The sequence below is a fragment of the Mya arenaria genome, chromosome 8 (genome assembly GCF_026914265.1).
Source record: "Mya arenaria isolate MELC-2E11 chromosome 8, ASM2691426v1".
NCBI classification, from domain to species: domain Eukaryota; kingdom Metazoa; phylum Mollusca; class Bivalvia; order Myida; family Myidae; genus Mya; species Mya arenaria.
The window spans coordinates 40,194,907-40,222,005 of NC_069129.1; the positions used below are offsets into that span (position 1 = coordinate 40,194,907).

General features: G+C 34.5%; 1 protein-coding gene across 1 annotated transcript in view; it reads left to right on the forward strand.

The window, feature by feature from the left end:
* The window catches only part of LOC128243241 (fatty acid 2-hydroxylase-like), a 28,797-nt gene extending 2,770 nt beyond the window's left edge, over positions 1-26,027 (forward strand). The window contains exons 2-6 of the mRNA XM_052960864.1: positions 5,549-5,701; positions 11,825-12,077; positions 16,719-16,885; positions 17,614-17,863; positions 18,602-26,027. Coding sequence (XP_052816824.1) covers positions 5,549-5,701; positions 11,825-12,077; positions 16,719-16,885; positions 17,614-17,863; positions 18,602-18,657 — 879 coding nt within the window. The 3' untranslated portion in view covers positions 18,658-26,027. The remainder of the gene's footprint in view (positions 1-5,548; positions 5,702-11,824; positions 12,078-16,718; positions 16,886-17,613; positions 17,864-18,601) is intronic.
* The last annotated feature ends 1,072 nt before the right edge of the window (positions 26,028-27,099 follow it).

Genomic DNA, 27,099 nt, shown 5'->3' on the forward strand with positions numbered 1-27,099 from the left:
GCCACGGCATTGTGACATATTGATGCCCTTTTGACTTTCAGAAAAGAGCCCTGCTGCCCAGTCTAAGGCTCCAATAAGAATTTCGAAAGAAGGAATTGAATTTGATAAAAAATGTATCTATTGTCTATCTAAGTTATAAAGGTATAGATCATTTTCTGAAAATACCGACAAAAAACAACAACTTATAAATTACACATTTTAAAAACCAAGTTTAAGAAGTCCAATGCATTACTTACATATGCCAGGGTAAGCTTGTAGAAAATGAAACATCAAATGTGCCAGTGTGCGCTTTAAGGAATGTGTAAACATTGACCCCTTTATGAAAAAGTCCATGCCCTATGACAATCATTGAAAAAACACTACCTACTGCTTACTGATACTGCCACCTATGACAATCATTGAAAAAACACTACCTACTGCTTACTGATACTGCCACCTATGACAATCATTGAAAAAACACTACCTACTGCTTACTGATACTGCCACCTATGACAATCATTGAAAAAACACTACCTACTGCTTACTGATACTGCCACCCATGACACTAGAGGCATGACCAATTGCCAACTTTTGACAACCCCTGGCCACAAATTGGTTGTGATAGGTTTTAGAAAGGTTGTTGGCAGTCTGAGGAAGGTTGTCAGTCTGAGAAAGGTTGTTGTCAGTCGGAGGAAGGTTGCTGGCAGTCGGAGGAAGGTTGTAGGCAGTCTGAGGAAGGTTGTTAATCTGAGAAAGGCTGTTGGCAGTCTGAGAAAGGTTGTTGGCAGTCTGAGGAAGGTTGTCAGTCTGAGAAAGGTTGTTGGCAGTCTGAGGAAGGTTGCTGGCAGTCTGAGAAAGGTTGTTGGCAGTCTCAGAAAGATTGCTTGCAGTCTGAAAAAAGGTTGCTGGCAGTTTGAGAAAGGCTGTTGTCAGTCTCAGAAAGGTTGCTGGCAGTCTGAAAAAAGGTTCCTGGCAGTCTGAGGAAGGTTGTTGTCAGTATGAGAAAGGCTGTTGTCAGTCTCAGAAAGGTTGCTGGCAGTCTGAGAAAGGTTGTTGGCAGTCTCAGAAAGATTGCTTGCAGTCTGAAAAAAGGTTGCTGGCAGTTTGAGAAAGGCTGTTGTCAGTCTCAGAAAGGTTGCTGGCAGTCTGAAAAAAGGTTCCTGGCAGTCTGAGGAAGGTTGTTGTCAGTATGAGAAAGGTTGTTGGCAGTCTGAGGAAGGTTGCTGGCAGTCTGAGAAAGGTTGTTGGCAGTCTCAGAAAGATTGCTTGCAGTCTGAAAAAAGGTTGCTGGCAGTTTGAGAAAGGCTGTTGTCAGTCTCAGAAAGGTTGCTGGCAGTCTGAAAAAAGGTCCTGGCAGTCAGAAGAAGGTTGTTGTCAGTATGAGAAAGGCTGTTGTCAGTCTCAGAAAGGTTGCTGGCAGTCTGAGAAAGGCTGTTGTCAGTCTCAGAAAGGTTGCTGGCAGTCTGAAAAAAGGTTCCTGGCAGTCTGAGGAAGGTTGTTGTCCATTTGAGAAAGGTTGCTGGCAATCTGGGAGAGGTTGTCATCAGGTTTTACTCTTCTGTAATTGATTGTCTCAGGATTGGCAACAGTTTATAGATGGGTCACAAAATTCTTTTCAGTAGTTGCAGATTGCTGTTTTTTTAGCTTTACTGGCCAAAGGCCAGAAGAGCTTATGCGATGGTAATGTGTACGTAGTATGTGCATCCGTGCGGTCGTGTGTCCGTGCATTCGTGCGTCTGTAAACAATTGCTTGTGAACACGATACAGTCTTCAGTTTTGATTGTATCTCGATGAAACTTGTACAGTATCTAGATATCCATTAGAGCTCGGTTCCTTTCGAAAACCAGCAAGATCCGCCCATGAATGCCTAGATTATGGGCCATGAAAGTTTTAAAGAAATGCTTTCTATTTTTAGCCAGGTCTGCATGAGCGAATTCTATTTTTAGCCAAGTTTACATGTATATGTAAATTCAAGTCTAGAGTTAAGGGAGACAATTTGCAAGTCTAGGATTTTGAGAGACAATTTGCTTTTTGCTTCTGCAGTTGATTCTGTGAATTACTCTGCCTTGTTCTTGTTGAAAGCCCAAAGGCCATTTTTTAGCTTTAAGTTCTGTAGTTTGCGCATTCATCTTAACAAAATTGGTTGTGAATGTTTAAGTTATGCACCTGGTGTCATTACTGGCCACACCCAGGGTTCACAGGTTTGGTAAACATAAATCTGGAAAGGTTTGAAAGTCTTTTTGTGTGTTCGTGCATCCATCTCAGCACAATTGATTGTGAATGTTTGTTCAAATTGATCAATGTTGTCCTAGGATGCCCTTGACTCTGACCTTTTGACCAACTTTTTTTTACTTTTAAAACTACAGAAATTTTTACTATGAGTACAGTTTTGAAAGCATTTTTTTTTTGTCAGGTGACTTTTACTTGGCACATATTAAAATAGTTCATGCAACTAATCTGCTTACAATACTTTCTGGGCTCAGATGTTGAACATGCTACGTTTTCAGGTAACCCAAACACAAAACATAAACTATATGTCTGTTGCCTTTTACCCATACATACATGCTCTGGATTGATATGACCACAAAAGCCATGCCAGTAGAGCATAGGCCCTTTTGGGCCTCTTGTTTTTGTTGGCAGCTCATTGGTGAAATATACCTTTGGTTACAGACCATTCACTAGAAATTTGTTGAACATTGACAACCCATATTGGTTATTTTTGAGCACCCTGTAATTGTCTTGTGACTGTTGCATCATCAATTCCAGCATCTAGGGCTTTCTTGGTGAAAACATGTTGAGATGTTGCCCCTTTAGCAATAAGTTTTGTAATACTGAAATGGTTGTAATGTTCTTACAGCCTCCTCTTATTAATATCCATGAGTGTGACTGAGCCTGTCAAAAATATGCCAGACAATCGCAAGAATGCTCAATATTTTTATGTAAAAATAAGTCGTATAATTTGTAAATAATGTCTTAAAACAAAGTCATACTTTTAAACTGAATTTCAAACAAACTAAAAATTATATATATATTATAATTTGATGAGGCTGTTTCTGGTAACATATGCAGTTGGCAGATTTATCATTCTTTTTTCCTCTCTGCAAGTATTCCACAATATTGCTAATGAAATGTTTATGATACAAAGTCTCAAGTTAAAGAGAAACCATTGTGAAAGAGACAACAAACACACTATTCTAATACTATTAAAATACCTGTCAGAAGGAAAAACAACAACATTTTATGTTCATTAGCTTCTTGTGAGCACTTAAATTAGCAGAGTTAACATAATTATGTAAAAATTGAGGAAATGCTTTGTACTGCCTACTGATGATAGTTCACAGTATGTATCGGTAAGCTGTTTTATTCCTGCAATGCTTAACTGTGTCATTGAAACTAAAGATAATCTTAATAAGTCATACATGGAGGTTACATGACATTGTACTTATTTGCCAAGCAAGCTATTCTACCTGTGTGTGCCCTTTTTTTGAAGCGTTACCTGTGTGTCCCCTTTTTTGAAGAATCCTCTTCAAAAAAGGGCACACAGAGGATTTTGACGAACTGCAAATTTTATTGTCTAAATTCCATTCCTGAAGCAGGGAAATTTATCGAAATCTCTTAGACTGGATGTGATCCAGTGGTAATAATTAATTGAAGAAAGTCCATTTTCTTAATGGTGGTCTGTCAAAAAACCTCTATTACATGCTAGCCACTTCTCCAGTGGAGCAAAACACAGGTATGTCTGATAACCTTGAACTGAAGATAAATGACACACACGCTTCATTACTAATTAGTTTTCAGGTTGTAAGAAAGATCTAAAATTAGTTTATAGATATAACTATTATATATTTTTCTTATAATACAGACAGGAATATGATCTTTAAGTCAAAATTATATTCAACTTTTCAAATGTTTATAATAATCTAATTGGCATGTATTTTCCACACCAAAAGGTGAATGTTTATTTGGAAAAACGCAGGTAGCCGTGAGATCATAACACTAGCTATTCCCTGTATAATAGTTAGCTGGCTTCATTAACAAAATAATAATTTAGTTTGATAGAATCAGAAAGAAAACATTAGTCTAATGCTCATCATAATAATTTTTCGGCAAATATCTCGCAAACATTCCATCCTTGCCAAGTAACCCACTCTTTTTATTGTATACATAAGATATAAGTATAGGTTCTTTGCACCAAGAACCCAATATTTTATCGAGAAATGTTGTTCGCTCTCCCATGCATTTTTATTAGGAAAAACAAAAATAATGTTGTCACCCAGGTTACCCGCCCAACCCTACTTTAAAGGTCTGACTTTTTTTTTGTTTAATAAATATATTTGTTTGTAGATATAAACCATGTGGCACTGTATAATGTACATGTATTTTGTACAAGGTGTTACAGTTTACTTGTACTGGGATGCTTTCTTGACAACATTTATGTCAGAATGTGTATGTACATGTATGTAAATACTAAAATGATATACATGTACATACTTTGAACACATTAAGATTGTTTTCTTAACAAAAATGTTTTGCCTACTTTTCTAGCCTGTCTTTTTGTCGGCATGTTACGGTTGAGTAACCACAACATTATTTTCTTATGGCCTGACCATTTTTCACCCAACTGTGATGATTTTTGTAGGTTCATGTCAGAAATTTAGGCATCATGAGGTGACCGTGACACGAATGAGTAAATACTAAACATCCTATGATCCATGCATTTGCTAAACTACATTTAGATTATGTGAACAAAATGAAGGTAGAAATATGAAAGCTACATATGAAACCATTGAAGTGAAACATTCAAAAGTTATATTGTTAATGTATAATGATTGTGGTATGAAAGACAATGGGCAATGGTTGTAGGGTGACATATTAACTTCCAGTAATATTTTCTGTTATTAAGAATATAAAACTTGATTTCGTTTTAACAAGATCATTCACATTTTATGAAACATAATAACATGGTTTTATGTCTGCGAATCACGACAGAAACAAATATCAGACATAACAATTCAAACCATGCAACGTAGAAATGGGTTTGTGCACACGCATTTACATATTTACATTTTTCTGCTTCAGTTTTATTCCTCAATTTAAGACAGAGAAGTTTTTGTTTCTCAATTTGAGACTGAGAAATAACAAAAGTGAGCCGTAATCTTTCTCAGATCCTTCAATAATGAACACTGATTCAGGCACAAGTTCTTTTTCATTATAAATATTTAGCATAATAAGACAGGATGCATTTTCTTAGCAGTTTATAGTTCCAATGTAGGTGTACTGGTATGGCAATAAAGATGGAAGATGTTTGGATGTACGCCTCTCACCCGAGAGGTTGTGGGTTTGAGTCCAAACAGGAGACATTTCTCTTGGGTCTCTAAAAATGGCCATCAGTACTGGTAGAAATGTAGCTACCCAAGAACTAGACTCAAGCCTGATTCTATAGGCTGCCAGCTTTTGTCACAATCAAGCAACAATAAATTTGTATGATATATTACATTGTTTATTTGTTAGGATCAGTTCAATATTTGAAACAAACATACTTCATGTATTCATATTTATTTATTTTCAGCATCAGAGTAATGGGCATACAAATGGTCACCTGAATGGGCATAAAAATGGAGTGACCAACGGAACTGCCAATGGCGCCACATCAGCAAATGGGGTCAGGGCCAGAGAACAGAATGGGTCATCAAAATATGAGAGTTCTCAGCCATCTGGCAAGGTAAAACATAAGTCTGAAGTTTGTATTGAATACATGTGTATAACTTATATATAGTCAATTTGATGGTCATACATCATTGACCTCTTTCACTGGACAGTACAAGTCTGTAATTCCTATTTACGAAACGTGCTAGTCCATCAGTTTAATTAAACAAGGCATGCCTCAACCCAATGCCATTTTGCACGGAATAGATGGTCAATATTTACCACCCAAAAGTGGCTCCATTTAGTTTCAACTCTTCAAGTAGTATTGGTTTGTCATGGTTCTTGCAAGCTTATTTTAAATCTATGATTGAATTGGCAAATTTAAGTGAGACCAATGCAAAGTGCACATGTTTGAATGCTTTGCGGGATAATGAGCCTGCCTCTTTACTCGCAAGTTTCACATGATATTGAAAAGAATACGCCAAAACACTGACGACCGTAGTCAGTGTTTCTTTGACTAATTGGAAGTCGATTGACAAGACATAGTTGTTGCACTGGTTTCGAAATTCACTGGGTGGTTTTTGAATGGAGCAAAGGCCATGATCATTCAGTGCTTCAACACCTTGAAATGCAAAGTTAATTTGCAAACACTTGTATTTATCACACAATCCAGTTAGCTACATTGTTCTTAGATCCAATTAAGACCAATATTGAATGCCATCCCTTATATGTTGATTTGTCATTTGTTCAGTTCCTGCAAGCACAAACATAGAACAAAGCATGGGAATGAATCAAAAGCAGATTTATTTGGCAAAAACACAAAAATTGATTCTGGCTCCAAAGAAATAGGAAGATTATTAAAAACAGACACCTTCAGAAAATCTTTATTGGTGAAACAAGAAATGCAATTGTGCTCAAGTAAAATTGGTGTTGTGAACAGGCTTACTTTAAAGCTTTCCTGTTTTGATAATGTTTCTGTCTGTACAATCTGACAATTTCATCTTTATTAAATGATGATGACAACCAATGAGATTTTTCATGGATGAATGCGTAAAGATTTCTTTATTTAATAGCTTAAATCTTTTTCACTTTTGTCCCTCAATTTTGAAATCAAGAGTGCAAACACCGCCTTCTAAGGTAGATAAGAAGTTTAAGTGGTTAAGTATAAATTTTATTTATTTTTCCATGATTGTGAAGAAGGTTATATCAACTTGTGCTAAGTCACTCTCATTGGCTTTATCTTGCATGAGAGTGTGGTCTTGTGTTGTGGGGGAAACCGGAGAACCCAGAAAAAAACACTTGTCAGTCACCACATAACAGGATTAAGCTCAGCACACTATTTTTAATTCAGTATAAATAGTGCAATATTCTCTTTTTAAACAGTTTTAAGGCTTTTGATGAAAGGAAATAATTTTTAAGATAAAGAAGATAACTACATTTTGGTTTATGAAATCATATTAGTGAATAATTTTGCTAAATGAAATAATGTGCTTAAGTAAGTTACGCTTAAGATTTTTTGAGAAATTGGGGCCAGGTGGTTTAGTGGTAAAGCATCCCTTTTTCAACCGACAGATTGTGGGTTCGTTCCCCACCAGGGGTATGTTCTCATATCCTGTCTAAATGAACAGCAGCACGTTTCTACCCAGGAAAAAGACTTGAGAGACATATCCACCTTCAGCTGTCTCCTGAAGGTCACAATTGAGCGAAAATCAAATTGGAAAAACCAAAAGGTGTTGATATTATGAAGACAGTTTCGAGCTGTGAGATGGTAAATGTTCCATCTGCCTCTTTATTGAATATCACTTAGAACCTTCAGCATTCACTCCTTAAAGTGTGGCAACTCGACTCATAAGTTTGGTAGAAACATCGACACCTATCCTGTCTGCATCTGAAACTGTGAAAGTAGACGGTTGTTGGTACATATTGTAATCAATAACAGGCCATCTCCCTTGGGCAGAAATGATTTGGAATTTTAAATTCTACCATATGCATGGATAATGAATTGATGCGAGATCCTGAGATCCGGGGATGATAGGTCTTGTAGGAATAGTCTCGAATCTGTTCAGTACTATGGAGACATGATAGTCATTATCAACCCTTCTACCATTGCACACAATCACGCATGCATCAATTAAGTTTTTACCGTCATTTATGTCCTATCAATTTGCTGAATCTGTCTGCATAATAATAACAATGGCTTTGATTTAACAGAGTGTATTTGTTCACCAATATTACTATTGCATTAGGTATTGAAAATAATCAATTGGTAATGTTTATTTTTCAATTGAATGAGTCAACATCATTTCAAATTGAATGCTGATATTGGTGGTGACAAACAATACTTTGCCAGTAACATCACCTTAGTGAGAATAGATACCAAGAGATTATATGGCGTGATAATGGAATTTAATCATTCCTTGTCTAAACAACAAAAATAACATCATAAATTTGTAACTTAAGACACGCAGTTACTAGGCGTTGTTGCTATCACATTTTGTTTAATGAGTAACAAGAATGATTCTTTAAGATTCAAAGGTTTTCAAAGACTTGATTTAATCTCTTACAAACTTGTTGGTGTTTCGAAGAATGTCATATATTATGACACAATCGTATGAGAAACATTTGAGATTTACTTTTATGTAATGATTATGATTAAAGACACTGTTATTCAAAGTCAATACATACACATGTATAATAAACATAAATTTTGACTGATAAACCTTTCACTACTTGCTAAATAATGCATTTATGGAAAATATTAATTACTGATAACAAGATTGTAATCGTGTATTTAAAAGCAGAAAGCACAAAAAATATTGAATTTTTGGTGAATGCTAAAAGATTTACTGTGGTCTACTATAGTCTCATAAGGTATAAATACCGTGTTTTATGCTCATTTCTTTCAAATTAAGCTCAGAATCCTTCATAAAAAACATTGTTTTCAACATTTCTTCATTTTTTTTGGAATATTAAAACAATATTATTATTATGCCCCCCTTCGAAGAAGAGTGGTATATTGCTTTGCACAGGCATGTCGGTATGTCGGTCGGTCGGTCGGTCGGTCGGTCGGTCGGTCTGTCGGTCCGTCGGTAGACCAAAGCTTGTCCGAGTGATAACTGAACAATTCCTGGACGTATGGTCATCAAACTTCACATGAAGGTTGGGCCTGACCAGTAGATGACCCCTATTGATTTTGGGGGTCATCGGGTCAAAGGTCAAGGTCACAGTGACCTTTAATGGTAAAATTATTTTAAAGCTTGTCCGAGTGATAACTCAACAATGCCTGCACCCATGGCCCTCAAACTTGACATGGAGGTTGAGCCTGACCAGTAGATGACCCCTATTGTTTTTGGGGGTCATCAGGCCAAAGGTCAAGGTCAAAGTGACCTTGAATGGTAAAAGGTTGTCCGAGTGATAACGTGACAATGCCTGCACCCATGGCCCTCAAACTTGACTTGGAGGTTGGGCCTGACCAGTAGCTGACCCCTATTGTTTTTTGGGCTCAATGGGTCAAAGGTCAAGGTCACAAAGACCTTGAATGATAAAAGGTTGTTCGAGTGATAACTCAACAATGCCTGCACCCATGGCCCTCAAACTTGACTTGGAGGTTGGGCCTGACCAGTAGATGACCCCTATTGTTTTTGGGGGTCATTGGGCCAAAGGTCAAGGTCACAGTGACCTTGAATGGTAAAAGGTTGTCCGATTGATAACTCAACAATGCCTGCACCCATGGCCCTCAAACTGGACTTGAGAATTGGCCTGTCCAGGAGATGACCCCTATGGTTTTTGGGGGTCATCTGGCCAAAGGTCAAGGTCACAGTGACCTGGAATGATAAAAGGTTGTCCGAGTGATAACTTGACAATGCCTGCACCCATGGCCCTCAAATTTGACTTGGAGGTTGGGCCTGGCCAGAAGATGGTCCCTATTGATTTAAGGGGTCATTGGGCCAAAGGTCAAGGTCACAGTGACCTGGAATGGTAAAAGGTTATCCGAGTGATAACTCAACAATGCCTGCACCCATGGCCCTCAAACTTGACATGGAGGTTGGGCCTGACCAGTAGATGACCCCTATTGATTTTAGGGGTCAAAGGTCAAGGTCACAGTGACCTTGAAAGCAAACTCGACAGTTCTTGGACCTATGGTCATCAAACTTGACATGGAGGTTGGGCCTGACCAGTAGATGACCCCTATTGATTTTAGGGGTCAAAGGTCAAGGTCACAGTGACCTTGAAAGCAAACTCGACAATTCTTGGACCTATGGTCATCAAACTTGACATGAAGGTTGGGCCTGCCCAGTAGATGACCCTTATCGACTTTGGGGGTCATCAGGCCAAGGTCAATGTCACAGTAACCTTTAACGCAAAAAAGTTAACAAATCTTCCCCCACTGATATCTCAACAATGCCTGAACCTATGATCATTAAACTTGACATGGATGTTAAGCCTGACCAGTAGATCACCCTTATTGATTTTAGGATTCATAGAGCCAAAGGTCAAGGTCACAGTGATCTTGAATGGTAAAAGGTTGTCTGAGTGATAACTCAACAATGCCTGAACCCATGGCCTTCAAACTTGACTTGGAGTTGCATCTGACTTGTAGATGACCCCTTATGATTTAAGGGGTCAAAGGTCAAGGTCATAGTGACCTTGAACGAAAAAAACTTGTCTTGTGATAACTTGACAATGCCTGCACCCATGGCCCTCAAACTTGACATTTAGGTTTCTGGTGACCAGCTGATGACTCTGGATTTTGAGTTCATAGAGTCAAAGGTTATGAGGGTCATAACACACTTTATCCTCACACTTTAATGGTCATAATCTTAAAACAGCAACAAATCAGCTGTCATTTCGGTCCATGCATATTTCATTCAATTGTCCATATAATCCTGACAACATGGCGCTCAGGGGGGGCATAATGTTTGACAAACATCTCTTGTTTATTATGGTTAATGTTATTTGGGAGTAAGAGTGCATCTTTAATAAGTATGATAAGGTCATTCATTAAGTGAACTGACATTTTCTATGAACATAAGCGCATTGTCTTACAACTCTGTACAAATTATTTAACACTAGTGATACTACGGGCCAGTTATTCAGAACTGTGTCAAGTTAACAAAGTTGAAAGTTAAATGGATACTCTTGTGATCTGCTGATTGCTAACAAGATTTGAAACAACTATTCCAGCTGTATGTATTTGTATTTAAATATATGATAATATCAAATAAATCACATTTAAAGTTAACAATGATGTTATTAATCATATTGTAAGCTTAAACAAAGAACTATCAGCTCTAACTGTACGCCTTTGATAGTTTCGTAATACTTTTTGTGTTTACTTTATATGATACAAAATTAATACAAACACAACAATATTATTTTGTTCTTGTAAATAAATGCCACTTAAGATACAGTAGCTTTATGGTAAATCAATTAAGAATATAATGCTCATTTACAGCTTTTTGTAAATTAATTTAAAATTTATTCAGTTTATCCAGGTTTGGAAAATAATATTTTAGAATATAACCCATATTTCCAGATTTTCACTAAATTAGTTCAGAATATAACCTATATTTCCAGCTTTTCACTAAATTAGTTGAGAATATAACCTATATTTCCAGCTTTTCACTAAATTTGTTCAGAATATAACCTATATTTCCAGCTTTTCACTAAATTAGTTCAGAATATAACCCATATTTCCAGCTTTTCACTAAATTAGTTGAGAATATAACCTATATTTCAGGCTTTTCACTAAATGAATTTAGAATATAACCTATATTTCCAGCTGATGAATTCGCAATCAATTCGCAGATATTACATTATGATTTGGATTCCCACCTACTGATTTTGATAACAATATGTAATCTAAATGTAAATACCAGTAATACAAATGCACTGGTACCATGTTTGAGAGTGTTTTCGTTATTTTCGTCTTCACACTTACTCCCATATAGGAACAGTAAAAAGTAGAATGGATGTAAGGGTTCTGTAACTAGCATGTGGATAAACTACAACACTATTCACTGATACTGCATGCTATTTCTTGACAACATGGTACAAAACAGTTACATCTCCTACAAACCTCGTGAAAAAGGTTCATGAAAAATCAAAATTTATAACTCTGGTTGTGAGATACTAGTACATATACTTAACAAAATACATGTATTTAATACTTATTCATTATATCCCCTTTTATTTTCAGGACCATCTCATAGACTGGTCGCTTCCAATTCTTTTCCAAGTCGGCTCACTAGGAGAAAATTATGATGAGTGGGTTCACAGTCCAATCGACACATCACTATGGTTATTTAGGAATCCTTTTGTTGAGTATTTCTCAAAAGCTTATTGGTGGACAGTGCTTCTCTACTGGGTGCCTATTCTTAGCTATCTTACGTACAACGCAGTGTGCAAATTCCTGGAAGGCCCGGTTGAGTGGAATATTTTTGGCCTTGGAGGTAATGACCAAGCAATGCTTGCCAACTGATGGCAATTTTTAGCTTTAATAATATTTTCTGATTTTGTCACAGCCTTGGTGTTGTCATTGTTATGCAAAAAAAAATATGTTGAATATGATATAAATACTACTGGTATGTCCATCCATTGTTTAACTGAGAACAATGGATGAGGGATACTTGCGCGTTAAGGTAACTTATGTCGTGTTGGCGACCACAACTGGATACAAAAGACGTGAGTTGCAATATATGGACAACAAATAAATAAGTAATAGAAGTCCAAGCAACTTGTAAACTGGAGATGATTTCATTATGCATCCTAGAATTTGATTTCATCCTTAGGAAAGATTTTCCACATGACAGAACCTGATGAAATGGCCCCCAGGTTTGTCTGGCCTTTAAGTGGACATTTGCTATTTCGTTTGACAGACTGATATAATATGATCAGAAAGTTATGTGCATACGACTTGCCCTAAGCCACTGAAAGCAGTTTGTAAATAAAGGTCCTCATTTTTCAGCCTTAAGAGCATATTCCCAGCTCATAATTATTTGTTGTATAATTCTCTGGTAAACATTTTTAAGGCCAGTAAGGGAATTATAATATGCCCTCGTTCTTATTTTTATGAGATTGATTACTGGTTTTGTTTTCATCTGTTTTATGCTAGGCCTAAAACCAAAACATTTCGTTCGGGTTACCTGACCCTACATATGAAATAAGTGACGACCCTACCATTTTTGTAGTCAGTTGGTAAAAAAAAGTTGGTGTTTTAATATGTGGTTTAAAACCTTTAAAGCTTCATACAGAATATCACTTCAACGCCATTCTCCAATGATGACAAAAGCGTTCTTACATAAGGCTTAATAACAAAATAATAAAAAAATAAAAAAAAGCTTACCTACCCTTAGTAGTTTTTTAAGAGGATGTAACCCTAACCAAACCATTATTTTTCTCGGTCTTGTGATCTAGTTTAATTCATGAGACCCATAGTAGCACAAAATATATGTATCTTTATTTTAACTCATTTGGCTTGAGTGCATTGATTGATGTTATATTTCAGTGAATGGCTACTTTTGATAGGCAAATTTCTGCCTGTTTACAAGCAAGGTTTATGTGCATTTTGTGCATAAGAGAATGACCATAACCTATATGGCAGGTTTGAGAATCAAAAAGGATTATTGTTATGACATCAAATTTGACAGCAAAGAATAAAACTGATCTGTAATATCTGGTACCCACTGCTATATTTAATTGCTGATGAAATCAGCCAATGAGCAATCGTCTGTCTTCAATTAGACAATCGTTTTTCGCGTCTTCTCATGGCTGTTGGTAGGGAAAAAAATATTGGCCAGTGACAAAATTGTGAACATCAATCAAACAAAAAATGGCATCTTTAAAACCAAACTTCACCCTTCTATGCTATTAAGATGAAAGAATGTGACTCTGGCGGTTGGCCTTTATATATTTGTAGCTCTAAAGAACTAGTACTGATATGTTTGAAGGCAATCTGAGGCTCCTAAAATGTTTCAAACCTAGGAGCCTCAGGGGACTTATGGGTATAGGTAATGGATCCAGGGATCCCCAATCCCCACCCCTATACACCCCCCCCCCCCCATTGTAAATTTCAGGGGATTTTAATAAGCTATTTTTGAAGGATTTTTAAGAGCTGAATAATCAAAACAAAAATGATCTGAGTCAAGAAATATTCATTGTAGTATATACTTGAAACATTCATTTTCCAGATGTATGTGCCTATGTATATGATGCTTTCTGTGTGATTTTCAGTGATAAACTCTGTTATCAAGGGCAGCCATGAAAGAGTACAGATTAAGATTTTGTGTTTTCAATGGCAAGTTGTTTGTTTTTGCAGGAAATCGGAACCTGAGCTAGACATCATAGAAATAATTTGGAACGGCCTGATCATGAAAGGCAAAATTGAGGTTTTGAGATACGACTTAAACGGTTTTTAGTCACAGGGCAATTGGGAGACTCTATTTCGAGTCCTTTTTCATTTTGATCATGGTAGGAGTTTTTGTACACATGTTATTACAAAAAACTAACTGATACCGCATTGTCTTGAATCTGGACGCTGTTTTATAGCGATAATATAGGTGTGTTAGGCCATAGGTCTTTGTTTCCATACTACTTTTTATTTAGAATCTAGATTCTGTACCAAACCGACTTATATCTGGATATATCACTATTGTAGAACATTTAAAGTGTAAAATGGTCAAATTTGTAACATGTTGTGTAAACAATTTTTTAGGACATTACGGGGAAAAAAAACAACCTCCAGCAAAAAAAGTTTTGGGTTGGCAGCTTTGTGGAAACTAACATTTTTTTACCCCTGCTGAATCTGCTGCAACACTGTCTGTTTGATGAAAAAGTTCATGCATGCAAATAATTGTATTTTTATTTCATCCAAACGTTTTCTCATGAGCGTTCCATTGTCAACCTGTCGAATGTTGCTAATGCTTGAAACCACTGGTTTTAGCCAAGTCTTGGCATTTTGCTAAAGCATTAATCCAAAATATGATAAGATTTTTCCATTATAAAAGGCAAAAGATACGTGACCAATCACGTTTCCTTTGACATGTTCCCCTTGAGTTGAATGAGAAAATTGTTCAAAATTGAACAACTCTCATTTAGTTGAAATTTATTCCATTTATATAAAAAATGTTATGCTTGAGCGATAGCATATGATATATACATAAAGGTAGTTTTAATGCATTTGATCAAAAGGAGATATTTAAAAGTGCAAACTTTCTTTTGTAACTAAGTGTACTGAGTATTGGTTCATAAATGAAATGTTGATATTAATTAAAGATCTCTTTATTGATTAACATGCACACTTGTTCCATTGACATTTATGCTATGCATCAAATTTTCTTTTGTTATTTTCTGTAAATCTAAATTGTCTGTGCTTCTGGGCTATTTATGATAGAAAAATGTGTTAGGTAAACATTTTGTGTTGGTCTATTTACGAGATCTTTTAGCAACAATCTTGTGAATTCAGACCTCGAAATTAGCACATTTTGTCTGCAAGTCTTAAAACCATGCCAGGCAAGCTTGAAATCTTGATTTTATGTAGGAGGGCTGTTAAAATGTTTTAAAGCTAAGCAAATGGGCAAGGCTTTGGACTTGTTTATCGAAACTTTACATGTTTTAATCAATCAGATTTTGTCCAAGCCTTACATTGGGGAAAAAATGAAGAGTGATTTTAGTAAAAATTAGTCAGGGGCCATATTGTCAATGCACGTAACCTACGATAGCTTATCTGAGGGGTGATAATATCTAAGCTACTGTCCAGTCATTATTAAGTTTAGAAAAAGTTTTATTTGATGTTTTGTGGTAAGCTGGTTGATAAGATGGCCTCTCAGTCTAGCATTTGGTGTATTTTTTATTGTCTTATTTTTGTCAAACCTGCTTGATGTATTTTCAAATTGTGTTATTTTCATAATGAAAATATAAAATGGCAGCAATCAGCCACCATACATTCCAGACTTGGATTTTGAATCAATACAGCTTTAACCAAAGCTGTTGCATGTCCAGCAGTTTTGACATCAATGTCTCAATAGGTTCTTACTCTCGCCATTATCACTTTCCGAGATGTAGTAATGAAGAAGTCTTGTATATAGCTCTCAAGCCATTGCTTCTTCAGAATTGATTGTCAGTTGATGAGTTGTAATCTTGGCCTCATCTATTCTGAAATTTCTATACAGCTATTTTTATTTTGCTCATACTTGTAAGGCAATACTGTTTTAAGGGATATAACCCTCCCAATGTTTTTGATTTTGTTTTTACAAATGTTACATTCTTATTTGATTTGCAGATGAAATGTGTTTGGCTTTGTTTTGCAAGTTACCGTTCTTTTCAGTTGTACCTTTCATGGCTGTGTTTTTCAGATGTAAATTTCCTGGCTTTGAATTGCAGATCAACATTCATGGCTGTTTGTTGCAGATGTAACATTCATGGTTGTGTGTTGCAGATGTAACTTACTTGGCTGTTTGTTGCAGATGTAACATTCATGGCTGTTTGTTGCAGATGTAACATTCATGGTTGTGTGTTGCAGATGTAACTTACTTGGCTGTTTGTTGCAGATATAACTTTCATGGTTGTGTGTTGCAGATGTAACTTTCTTGGCTTTTTGTTGCAGATGTAACTTTCTTGGTTGTGTGTTGCAGATGTAACATTCATGGCTGTTTGTTGCAGATGTAACATTCTTGGTTGTGTGTTGCAGATGTAACATTCATGGTTGTGTGTTGCAGATGTAACATTCATGGCTGTTTGTTGCAGATGTAACATTCATGGCTGTTTGTTGCAGATGTAACTTTCTTGGTTGTGTGTTGCAGATGTAACTTTCTTGGCTGTTTTTTTGCAGATGTAGCTTTCTTAGCTGTTTTTTTTGCAGATGAAACTTTCTTGGCAGTGTTTTGCAGTGGTTTTTCAGGTATAATTTTCCCTACTATGTTTTTCAGGTGTAGCTTTCCTGACTATGTTTTTCAGGTGTATCTTTCCTGACTATGTTTTTCAGGTGTAGCTTTCCTGACTATGTTTTTCAGGTGTAATTTTCCTGACTATGTTTTTCAGGTGTAATTTTCCTGACTATGTTTTCCAGGTTTTACTTACATTATTGTGTTTTGCAGAAGTGACTGTACCTGCAGTGAGTATGCCGCTACTGTTTGTCCTCGGATTCCTTCTATGGACCCTGGATGAGTACATTGTCCATCGGTGGCTGTTTCACTGTAAACCTCCAAGCACTTCCAAGTTCCTTATCACATTACACTTCTTGTTTCATGGGCAACATCATAAGGTGAGTGGAACATGTAATTGTGGGTTTGAAATTAATTGATTTCTTTATTTTTGTATACATTACGATGACAAGGTTGAAACAAGTTCTCATAGTTTTGGACATAAAGTGATGGTAACGAGAATTTGCTATTATACTTAAGGGAAAATAATATTATATATATATATATATATATATGAAAAGGTGAAGGTGTGCCAGTTCAAACAAATATGAAAAAACATAAACAACATGAAATGAGTTCATCTTATTTTAGTTGCTGACCTTTTTTATAAGTGAAACCAGTTGGCAAATAAGATAAGATAAACTCCTGTGATGTTGTTTCTTTAATATACGGCCATTTAAAAAAAAATGGGATGTATTATTTTTTTTACCTGTGGCGGGCGGGTGGCATCCAGGATGATGTCCACACAACTCTAGAAGCCTTTGTCCAATCATCACCAAAATTGGTCAGAATGTGTATGGGAATGATATCGTGGACACATTTGATAACAAGCCATATCGCATTAGTCTCTCCAGAGTTATAACCCTTGAATTGGCAAAACTCTTTACAATGTACGCTCTTGAAATTTGGCCTAACGTACAACCACTTATCACCAAACTTGGTGAGCTTAAATTAAGACTGATGTATTTTGTGACAGCTGGTGCTCTTGTTTTTTATATACCGTGTATAATATATATGTATATATATTTTCCCAATGAGCATAGAATCACTTTTTTTTCTATACCTTTAGTCGCCGATGGACAAGAATCGTCTAGTTTTCCCGATAGTTCCCGGAACAGGGATGTGTTTTGGCTTCTACCTGGTGTACCGGATATTCTTTCCAGCCCTCATATCGCAGGTGTTTATAGCGGGTACCATCCTGGGCTACCTGTGTTATGATCTGACACACTACTACCTGCACTTTGGTTCGCCGTCCCTACAGTACTTCAAGAACCTCAAAACATATCATGTCAAGCATCATTTCAAGACGCAGAATATGGGTATGATTGTTGGAAACAAATATTGTGTTGTTGCATCTTTTTCCCATTGGCCCATGATTATATAGTATTTTGAAAGATGCTAGGCTTACTGAATAGCTTTTAGGGGTTTTAAATGTCCACACTTATGAGGCTTACTGAATAGCTTTTAGGGGTTTTAAATGTCCACACTTATGAGGCTTACTGAATAGCTTTTAGGGGTTTTAAATATCCACACTTGTGTGCTATTGATGTAGCCAGTGTTGAACTTTCCTTTATTGTCAACAAGCACTTTCAATAAAGACTTCTGTTTTAAAACATTTTTATCTACTTATGATTTCTGAAGGATCCGTCTTTCATAATATGTTTGTTCTAATATTCATTTGAGGTAATCAGAATTTAAACTATTATTATACTTCGAAAAATATCATAATTGTGTTGCCTTGGAAGCATAGCAGACATAATTATAGGGTTCACTTTGTTTGTCAAAATGTCTTTGTTGTGGAGTCTCTAAGTTAGGCCATGCTTACTAGATGACCCCTATTTATTCCGGGGTCAGTAGGTCAAAGGTCAAGGTCATGGTGGCCTTATCTAGAAAAATTATGTGTACAGGTGACAGGTGAAACATCAGCTTTATTTAAAATAAATACAATGTTAGTTAACTACCAGGCCAGTGTTCTGAAACTGACTTATAAACTGATTACCAGTTTCTAATAAATTCAAACCGTCATTTGACATAATGAATACGACTTGTTGTTTCAGGCTTTGGAATATCATCAAAGCTGTGGGATTACCCTTTTGGCACGGTCATAAGATAGGACAACGTCTTCATGTGCGAGGGACTTTTCTAGCAAATTCTTAACTTTACATTACAAGATCTGCAATGTACTACACACAGCTTGGAGATTGAATGTGATTAAATTATGTTTGTATATATTGTTGTTTCTGATAGGCCAAGGAAATATTTATTAGATTCACTTTATTCATTTTGAGAAAAAAAAATCAGGATGGGCGAAAAAAATCATTCATATCAACTTTGAGAAGTTTGGTGCCACACCCTTAGTTTTAAACAAATTCTGGCCAAATTTGGGAGGTGGGGATTAGTATTTAAAAAAAAAACGGCATTACCTTTTGACATAGCTGACTCACTTGATATACATCATAATAATTTTTAGTTTTTACAGAAAAATAAGAGGTGATGGATTATAATTCAAGAATTTTAAACGGGTTTTAAACAAAACAAAACTTAGTCATTTTTACATGAGCGATCATTCATAAGTCTTCTTGTATTATAACATGTTTACAATTGTTACTAATCTATAAAATCTGCTATCATTGTTGGCCTTGAGCTTTGATAGCATTAAGACTTTGTTCTCTTATAAGAGTACCATTATCTTGTACCTAAACTCATACACTGACTTGAATCTGCACTAATAAATTAAGCTGGCTTAAACTAGTCTTGTAATGTTGAAGTAAAGAAAACCACAATTTATAAAAAAATGCATATTTAAAACCTAGCATAGAATTAATATACTGATATTTTTCTGCTGATGAAATAATAATGTCTCGAATTAACCTATACCATAAAATCATGAGGTCAAATTTGTTACCATTAAATTTTCCGAGAGTTTGCTACATGCAGGTGACCTGTAAGTCCATTTAATTGAATTGAGCAATATAACCCTCACAAGAGAACTGTCTTCTAGTTTTTGTTCATAATTTCTGGAGTTCTTCCTTATCCATAACCTTTTATATGTAATGTTATGAGCACAAATTTGAATCCCCACATGTATGATCATATTGTATGAGACTGCTTTGTGATCTGAGATCTTTCAGGGGCACAATTTAGGTTGATACAAAAGAATGTTGTTTTAGTGTGTTATTATGTTTAACTCATTTGACTTAATGGTAAAAAAGGTTAGCTAAAAAGCATATGACTTATGTAAAGATAAAAAAATTATTAGCCTTTATAAATGTCTTTTTTCAGTTAATGGCTACGTGGCCACAAATAGCCGAGTTGAAAAGTACCAAAATATTACTAATGTTTTTAAATCTGTACAGAAATCAAAGTCAGGTGAGTTAACATAAAAATGCATTAAAAATTTAAAAAAAAAATCTTTTGCATCCACCTATGTTGTGCGCCTTCAATACGATTGGGGCCATCTATCAAGCGAACAATATCACACAACCAAGAACTTGACTTAAATTTGAAAAGTTTTACTCGCGCACTAAAATATACATTTGCCTTAAGTGACAAATAAAGCTATTCATTTGAAAAAGATATAATAACTACTCAAAAATATCAATTTGATTAAGTGGAAGTTAATTACATGGTCCTGCATATTGTAATTCTTGAATTGGAGTGTTTATAAGTGATAAAATTATCTCTTTATTTTTTACATAAAGAATTATCGGAAGTTTTAGTACTGATATTATCAGATGACTTCATTGTTATATATAGAAGATATACATTGATGTTTAGTGCATATATTTACCTATACCAGACAGTGCTTGTATTTCACACTTGTATATATAGAGCATTTGTTTCTGAAATTGTTGTACAGGTAAGATGAAATATGTATCATGTCTGTTCATGTAACCCGGTATATTTTGTGTGAATGTACATGAATATTAGTTTAAATTGTACAAGTCATGATCATTTTTAGGTTGTTGTTTTTTTCTGGAAAAGAAAAAAATTGAGGTATTGTCATGGTTTTGGCGTGGTGGAATGTAACAACTTTGATCTAGGGCATAACTTTAAAATCATTTAAATTTTTAACATTTAACTAAGTAAACAGGTTACCAGTGATAGTATGCTTATGCGTAGCAAGGCCCACAACTCTGGCTTAGATAGATGTTGAGTTATGCCCCTTGTTCAATTCAGAGAAAAACAGATGAGTGTTGGTTACTTTTTATGGTGCTCTTGTTCATAAAACATCAAGTTTGATAGAAATGGAAAAGACTGTGCTAGAATATGCCATATATTAATGTTTATATTAATATTCAAATTTTGAAGTATTGTTTCAGTGTTGTATCAGATCTTCCTGCCATTAATATCAGTGTTTTGAAGCTTTGGTGTGTCATGTAGCATATAATGGAACGTGACAAGCAAATATGGTCTTGTGGTAAATAGTAAAATATAAATTTTCGGTATTAGTGTTTTTGAGCTTTGGTGTGTCATGTAGCATATAATGGAACATGATAAGCATATATAGTCTTGTGGTAAATGGTAAACAATCAATATTCTGTATGGTATCAGATATGTTTTATGAAGAAAAAAGACATGTTACTTACTTTAAAAGTATCCAGAACTTTTAATATACATAACACCATGGGAACAGCAATTTTGTTTTCAGATACAAGGAACTATTGTTGTCATTGTTTCCTTATGTCATATTTACTAAAAGACACATTTCTGCTTGTTTCTGTTCATATAGGGATGTCTGTGCACAAGATGGCAATTCACATAAACATTGTGAAAACCTGGGTTGTATTCATAAAGAAACTTAGTAGAAAATTTATCAAATTTAGTGAAAATTGACAGATTTTTAACAAGGAATAGTTAAATATTCCTACAGCAATTGAGGTCTTTTGATTTAAATTGACCTACTTATCTGTTTGCATTTCTTTAGTTTATAACCATTCAATTTACAGTTTTCATTAATACAACTTCCCTAAAAGCCAATTTCAATTTAATTGAAAAATAATTCGTGCCTGTTTCATTAAATACGAGCCCTGGGGTCTCATTCATGGTTTGAAGAAATAATTAAAATTATTTTTAACTGGGAAATAATAATTGAAGTTATAACAACCAACTATGATTTCACAAACTATTACTTTCAATAGTCATGTTGAACAAAACAGTTCAGAAAATGATCAATTCTGTTGAAAAAAATAAAAAATAAAGCAGATGTTTGGTGTGAAATATCTATATTGCCAGTCCTGTAAATTGTGTTCTTTTAAAAGGGTTAAGTCATTGATAATTTTACATCCAATTGGTGACTACATCATACATAATTTATTAATAAATCATATAGGATGCCAGTTTTGCAAATGGTAAAAAAAAGACAGCAATTGTTAAAAGAACAATATTCAAGGACATTTAAAAGAGAATATCTTGGTACTGGATCCATGAAACATTTTGCATTCTTACAATTAAATAAAAAATTGTTCTCTAGTTTTTACATTTCTCAGGTTTTTGTGAAAAGTTATAGCCGCTTGTTTCATTTAATTTGTCCAGCACTTGATTTAAATGTATTTGCCATCTATTATGTTTGTTTTTTGTTAGTCATACATGTTTATTAGGCATATATGCACATACACATAGATTAAGGCCTTAGTCATAAGTATCATGTAGTCTGTATGTTCTAGAATCAGCAGATATTCTATACTCAGATGCCATTTTTAATGCATTTAGATTTTGTTCTTGATTTATGGGTCTTTAAGTAGGCAGTTTAGGTTAAGTGTTATATAAGCTGAGACTTAAATGTAAGTTCATTTACGTAGCAGAGAAATGTACAATTTAATATAAGCTGGCTTGTCTTGTAATATAAGCAGGCATATGTTGTTATATAAGCAGGCTTATCTTTTAATATAAGCAGACTTATGATGTTATATAAACAGGCATATGTTGTTATATAAGCAGGCTTATCTGGTAATATAAGCAGCCTTATGATGTTTTATAAGCAGGCTTATATTGTTATATAAGCAGACGTGTGATGTTATATAAGCAGGCATATGTTGTTATATAAGCAGGCATATGTTGTAATACAAGCAGGCTTATGATGGTATATAAGCAGGCTTATATTGTTATATAAGCAGGCATATGTTGTTATATAAGCAGGCATATGTTGTAATACAAGCAGGCTTATGATGGTATATAAGCAGGCTTATATTGTTATATAAGCAGGCATATGATGTTATATAAACAGGCGTATGTTGTTTTATACGCAGGCATAGGTTGTTATATAAGCAGGCTAATGTTGTTTTAAAAGCAGGCGTATGTTGTTTCATAAGCAGGCTTTTATTCTGAAACATTTTGTATGATAAATGACAATGTGTAAAGAAAATCTGTGTAAGTAAAGTCATCATTCTAGCCTGTTAAAATGTTTTATTATTTTTATATTAATTTTCTGAAACATGAGATCTGTTTCTATGGAAACATGCATTTTCTTGTTTATTTAACTTAATACTGTATCGTATAATAGTGGCTCTACAAGTGTGATTTGTAAAAAAATCCAATTTTCCCTTTTTTTGTTTGGAATGTCCTGTTTTTGATATTATCTGCAAACACTTTTTTTATGGTTTTTTTGCCACTTGGAGAGTATTAAATTAATTTGCTGCTCGTGAGGTTTTGTTGTTGATTTTTTGCTACTTAGGTGATTTTTTTTTGCTACTTGGGAGTATTTTTGAATTCTTTGTAACTTGAAAGTATTTTTTTGAAAACTATCTTTATATAACAGCACATTTTATTTATACATATATTTGCTTATGACATAATTAATTGTATTGTGTTCATATGCATTGTTTGAGAGATCTGTAAAATCCTATGATAGTATACTTGTATATAGTTATTATGGAGATAAATTATAATTGGACTTGTTTTTAAAATATAATCATTCCATATATGAAAGTTTGTTAAAATATTTTGATTGATTGATTGATTGTTGTTGTAGATTGTTAAAATTTTGCTGAGTCTCTTATGAAATTAATCTAGGAACAAATTTAACAATCATTCAATTAAATATTTAATTTATTATTGCTTTCAGCTGATTTAATATTGATGTGGCAAATTTTAAAATGAATTAGATTTGACAATATCAAAATAATGAAAATAATCACAAAAAGGTGTACCATGCGAAAGTAAACAATCTACAAGAATTTATTGGTCATTCTTCGATCAATTGAATATTTGATTGATTGATGTTGTTGTTTTGTTCATGAATTAACTATCCTCCCTCAGGTTTAAAATTGTTTTATTGTTCAAGTTAAGAATATAAATATTATTTTGTGAGTGATTATTATTATTATTATTATGGATTGTTTTCTTGCTTTAAAACATCTTTCTTGTAAGAACCTATTATTACAACCGGGTAACTGGTTATTTAAGTATCCAATTTTCATTTACGTCAATAACTAGAGAAGTTAGTGTTGGCATGCATGTCTCTACCAGTTGAATCAGTAGATAAATTCTTATTAAAAACAGCAAATACACACACATGGATTTCTGATGCCTGGACCCGTTTTCACTTACATTCTGAGTCTGAATTTAAGACTCAGACAAGCTAAATCTTAATTTTTTGTAAAAATGCTATTAAAGGAGCAAAGATGGCCATAAAAATTTGCTGAATAGTCGTGTCTACATGAAGGTGATGCTATTAATTATGGAGCTATCAGAGGAGTATACTATGTTATTTGTGGGTCAGATTCATTAATAATTAAAATGGCCACTGATCAAAATGAATGCCAAATTCATGTTTTGATATTATCAAGCAGCAGTGCGTTCAATAAGGCGAGCGTTTACAAAACGTTTCCAAACATTTTGTTTTGTATCCCTGTTGCAATGCAGCGCATATACTGCAAGCGGGGAACCAAACAGCAAACGTTCGCTGCAAACATGTTTACTGAACGCATGGCAGGTTACTTACCTGTATTGAGTTTGTGTATTAGCAATGGCTGTAGAGACATTCGAGGCAACACTAAGAAAGTTAAGTTTTCATTTTTGCATCACTAAACAATTGTATCATCATCTAAAGCTGAGCAAACAACGTTATTGCTTGATAAATGCGTCATAAACTTGCTTACTTCTCACAGCAATATGATGTGCCATTTACTATTTACTAATGGACAAATCCACTTCTCTTTAGTATTCATCAAACATGGATTATTATTTTCATGAATGGGGATCTTGATAATTCTTCCAGCCTAGTAATAATAGAAGAAAAAGATTATAACCGTACAAGAGACTATGTTTGTGGTTTGTAATGACAAGTAATGATAACCTTTTACATAAAACCATTGATTTAATATTAGATTTTCGACCTTGCAGGTATATTCGAGCTTATAGAAACATTATCAGAGTATTATATTTTTACCAATTTTTTTTTATATAGAATTTGGCAAAAGTTCTTTTGGTCTTCAATTACTGTAATATTCATGAATTAGATTATTTCTGCTCACATGTTTTTGTTTTTATAGTTTAGTTTCTTAGTTGTTTAGTCTAGTGCTATAGTATTTCCTTTAGTTTCTTTACACGCACGTTCACTCTCATTGCATTTCATTGTTACATGTAGGTCTGGTGTCTTAAAATATTATAACAAATGTAATGTATTGTTGCTGAATTTTGTAGCATGTTGCCTTACTTTCATTTTTTATAGCTAATTTTTTAGCATGTTGCCTTATTTACATTAAATATAGCTGAATTTTGTTTTATTTCCTCCAATAAAGTTTTTGTAAGTTCTTAGGAGCAGTTGAATGCTATTGAAAAACTTTCTTAGGAACAAAATAGCTCCAAAGGTTCTTTTGGAATGGTCCCCTTACTTTAAAGAACAATTTTGCTTACTGTTTCTGCGCTATTTTTGGAGGCAAATTATTTAAATTTTAAACAAGTTTGAATCTTGTATTGGTTGTCAAAGAATGTGATATTCTTTATATATTGTAAACATTTGACCATTTATATGGCTAAATATGTAAAGCGTCACTATATAATATGCACATTTTAATCACTATTTATTTATGATGTCACTTCAAAGGTTTAAACCCGAATGATATACATTTATCAAAAGTATATTATGACATTATTTCATTGCAGTGACATCATTTATGATGTAGAATAAATTATATCAGAATTTTTGAAAAAAAGTAACAAAAACATAGGATACTTGTCGAAATATTATTAATATAGCTTTAGCGAGTTGCACGGCCTATTCTGTTGTATTTTAGTGCCATCAAATATCCATCTTCAGCCCCTTAAATTTTGAAGGATTTTCTCTTTACCAAAGAAGCTATATACATGTATTTGTATTTACTAGGTTATAATATTTTTACAGGCGCATATCTTGTATTGTGTACAACGCTGACATATCTCATGATTATGTAAATCTCTGACTTCATCTGTTAGTGATCTGTCGCAGGAGACAACTACATGTTGTTCACATTATCTATAATAATAAATATTTTTAAATACAAATTCAGTTTATGATCTATACTTTTAACTGTTGGCAGATATAGTTTGTAAGTGGTCCTTGGGGATGTTCGTGTGTTGTAGATCCTGCTTGCTTTGAGCTCGAAATACTTCTCACAATGGCAGTCAAGTGTATGCATGCCAGTGCCCATTGTTCATCCAGTCATGTGGGAGTTGTAATTAAGTCATTCAATGGCAAACTTAGAAACAACTCAGAACACATGGTAACCATGATGAGTACTGCAGTGTGTCATGCCCAGAACACATAGTAACCATGATGTAATGTAAGGTTTCATGAACATAGGGTTTTAGCCAAGTTTTTAAAAGGACTGGGTGCTACAGAAACGTGACAGGGTGCTGATGGACAAAATGGCACATTTTATCGGGCAGTGAATAATTTAAGCATGAATTTCAAAGAAAATGTTAGAAAGTGTATAAATGTTAGAAAGTGTATTTATTTTGAAGTAATATAAAGTTTCTTCTACTAAATATGTCAAGTTTGTTTGAATTCATAACCATATTTCAAGTATTGAATATATGATTACCGGTTATCTATGAAGGCAGGAGGGTGCACATGCTGGTCTCCATGAGGACAGAAGATTTCTGCCAAAAAAGGACAGGGTGCATCACCCTCCCATAACCCTCTAGCTAAATTCTAAGCACAAGACCCAGGCCAGCAGGTCTAGGTCTCATATAGCTGGGGCCCAATGGTCAAAATCAATTAAATCATTAATTGGGCTTTTTGCACACTTTTTCTCTGTCATTACATGCATTGGCAGACTTGTGTTTATCCCAATATGAAGGTGTGTATCTTTCATGATATAGGTCCTTAGGTTATTCAAATACATGTAGATCAAAGCCATACTTGCATTCTAGTCACAATTTCTTCTACTTTGGAATGTCAGATGGTAACTTGGTCAGTCAAAATTACTTTCATATTGGTTTCACCAGACTGTTCCTTGGTCATAACATACAGTAAGTTGGGTCATATTTTCATAATAATTTGTTCACCATGACGAGGCAGCATGCATATGACCCAGGTATGTAAGGTTTTGCACATAAAAATGTAATTTGGTCA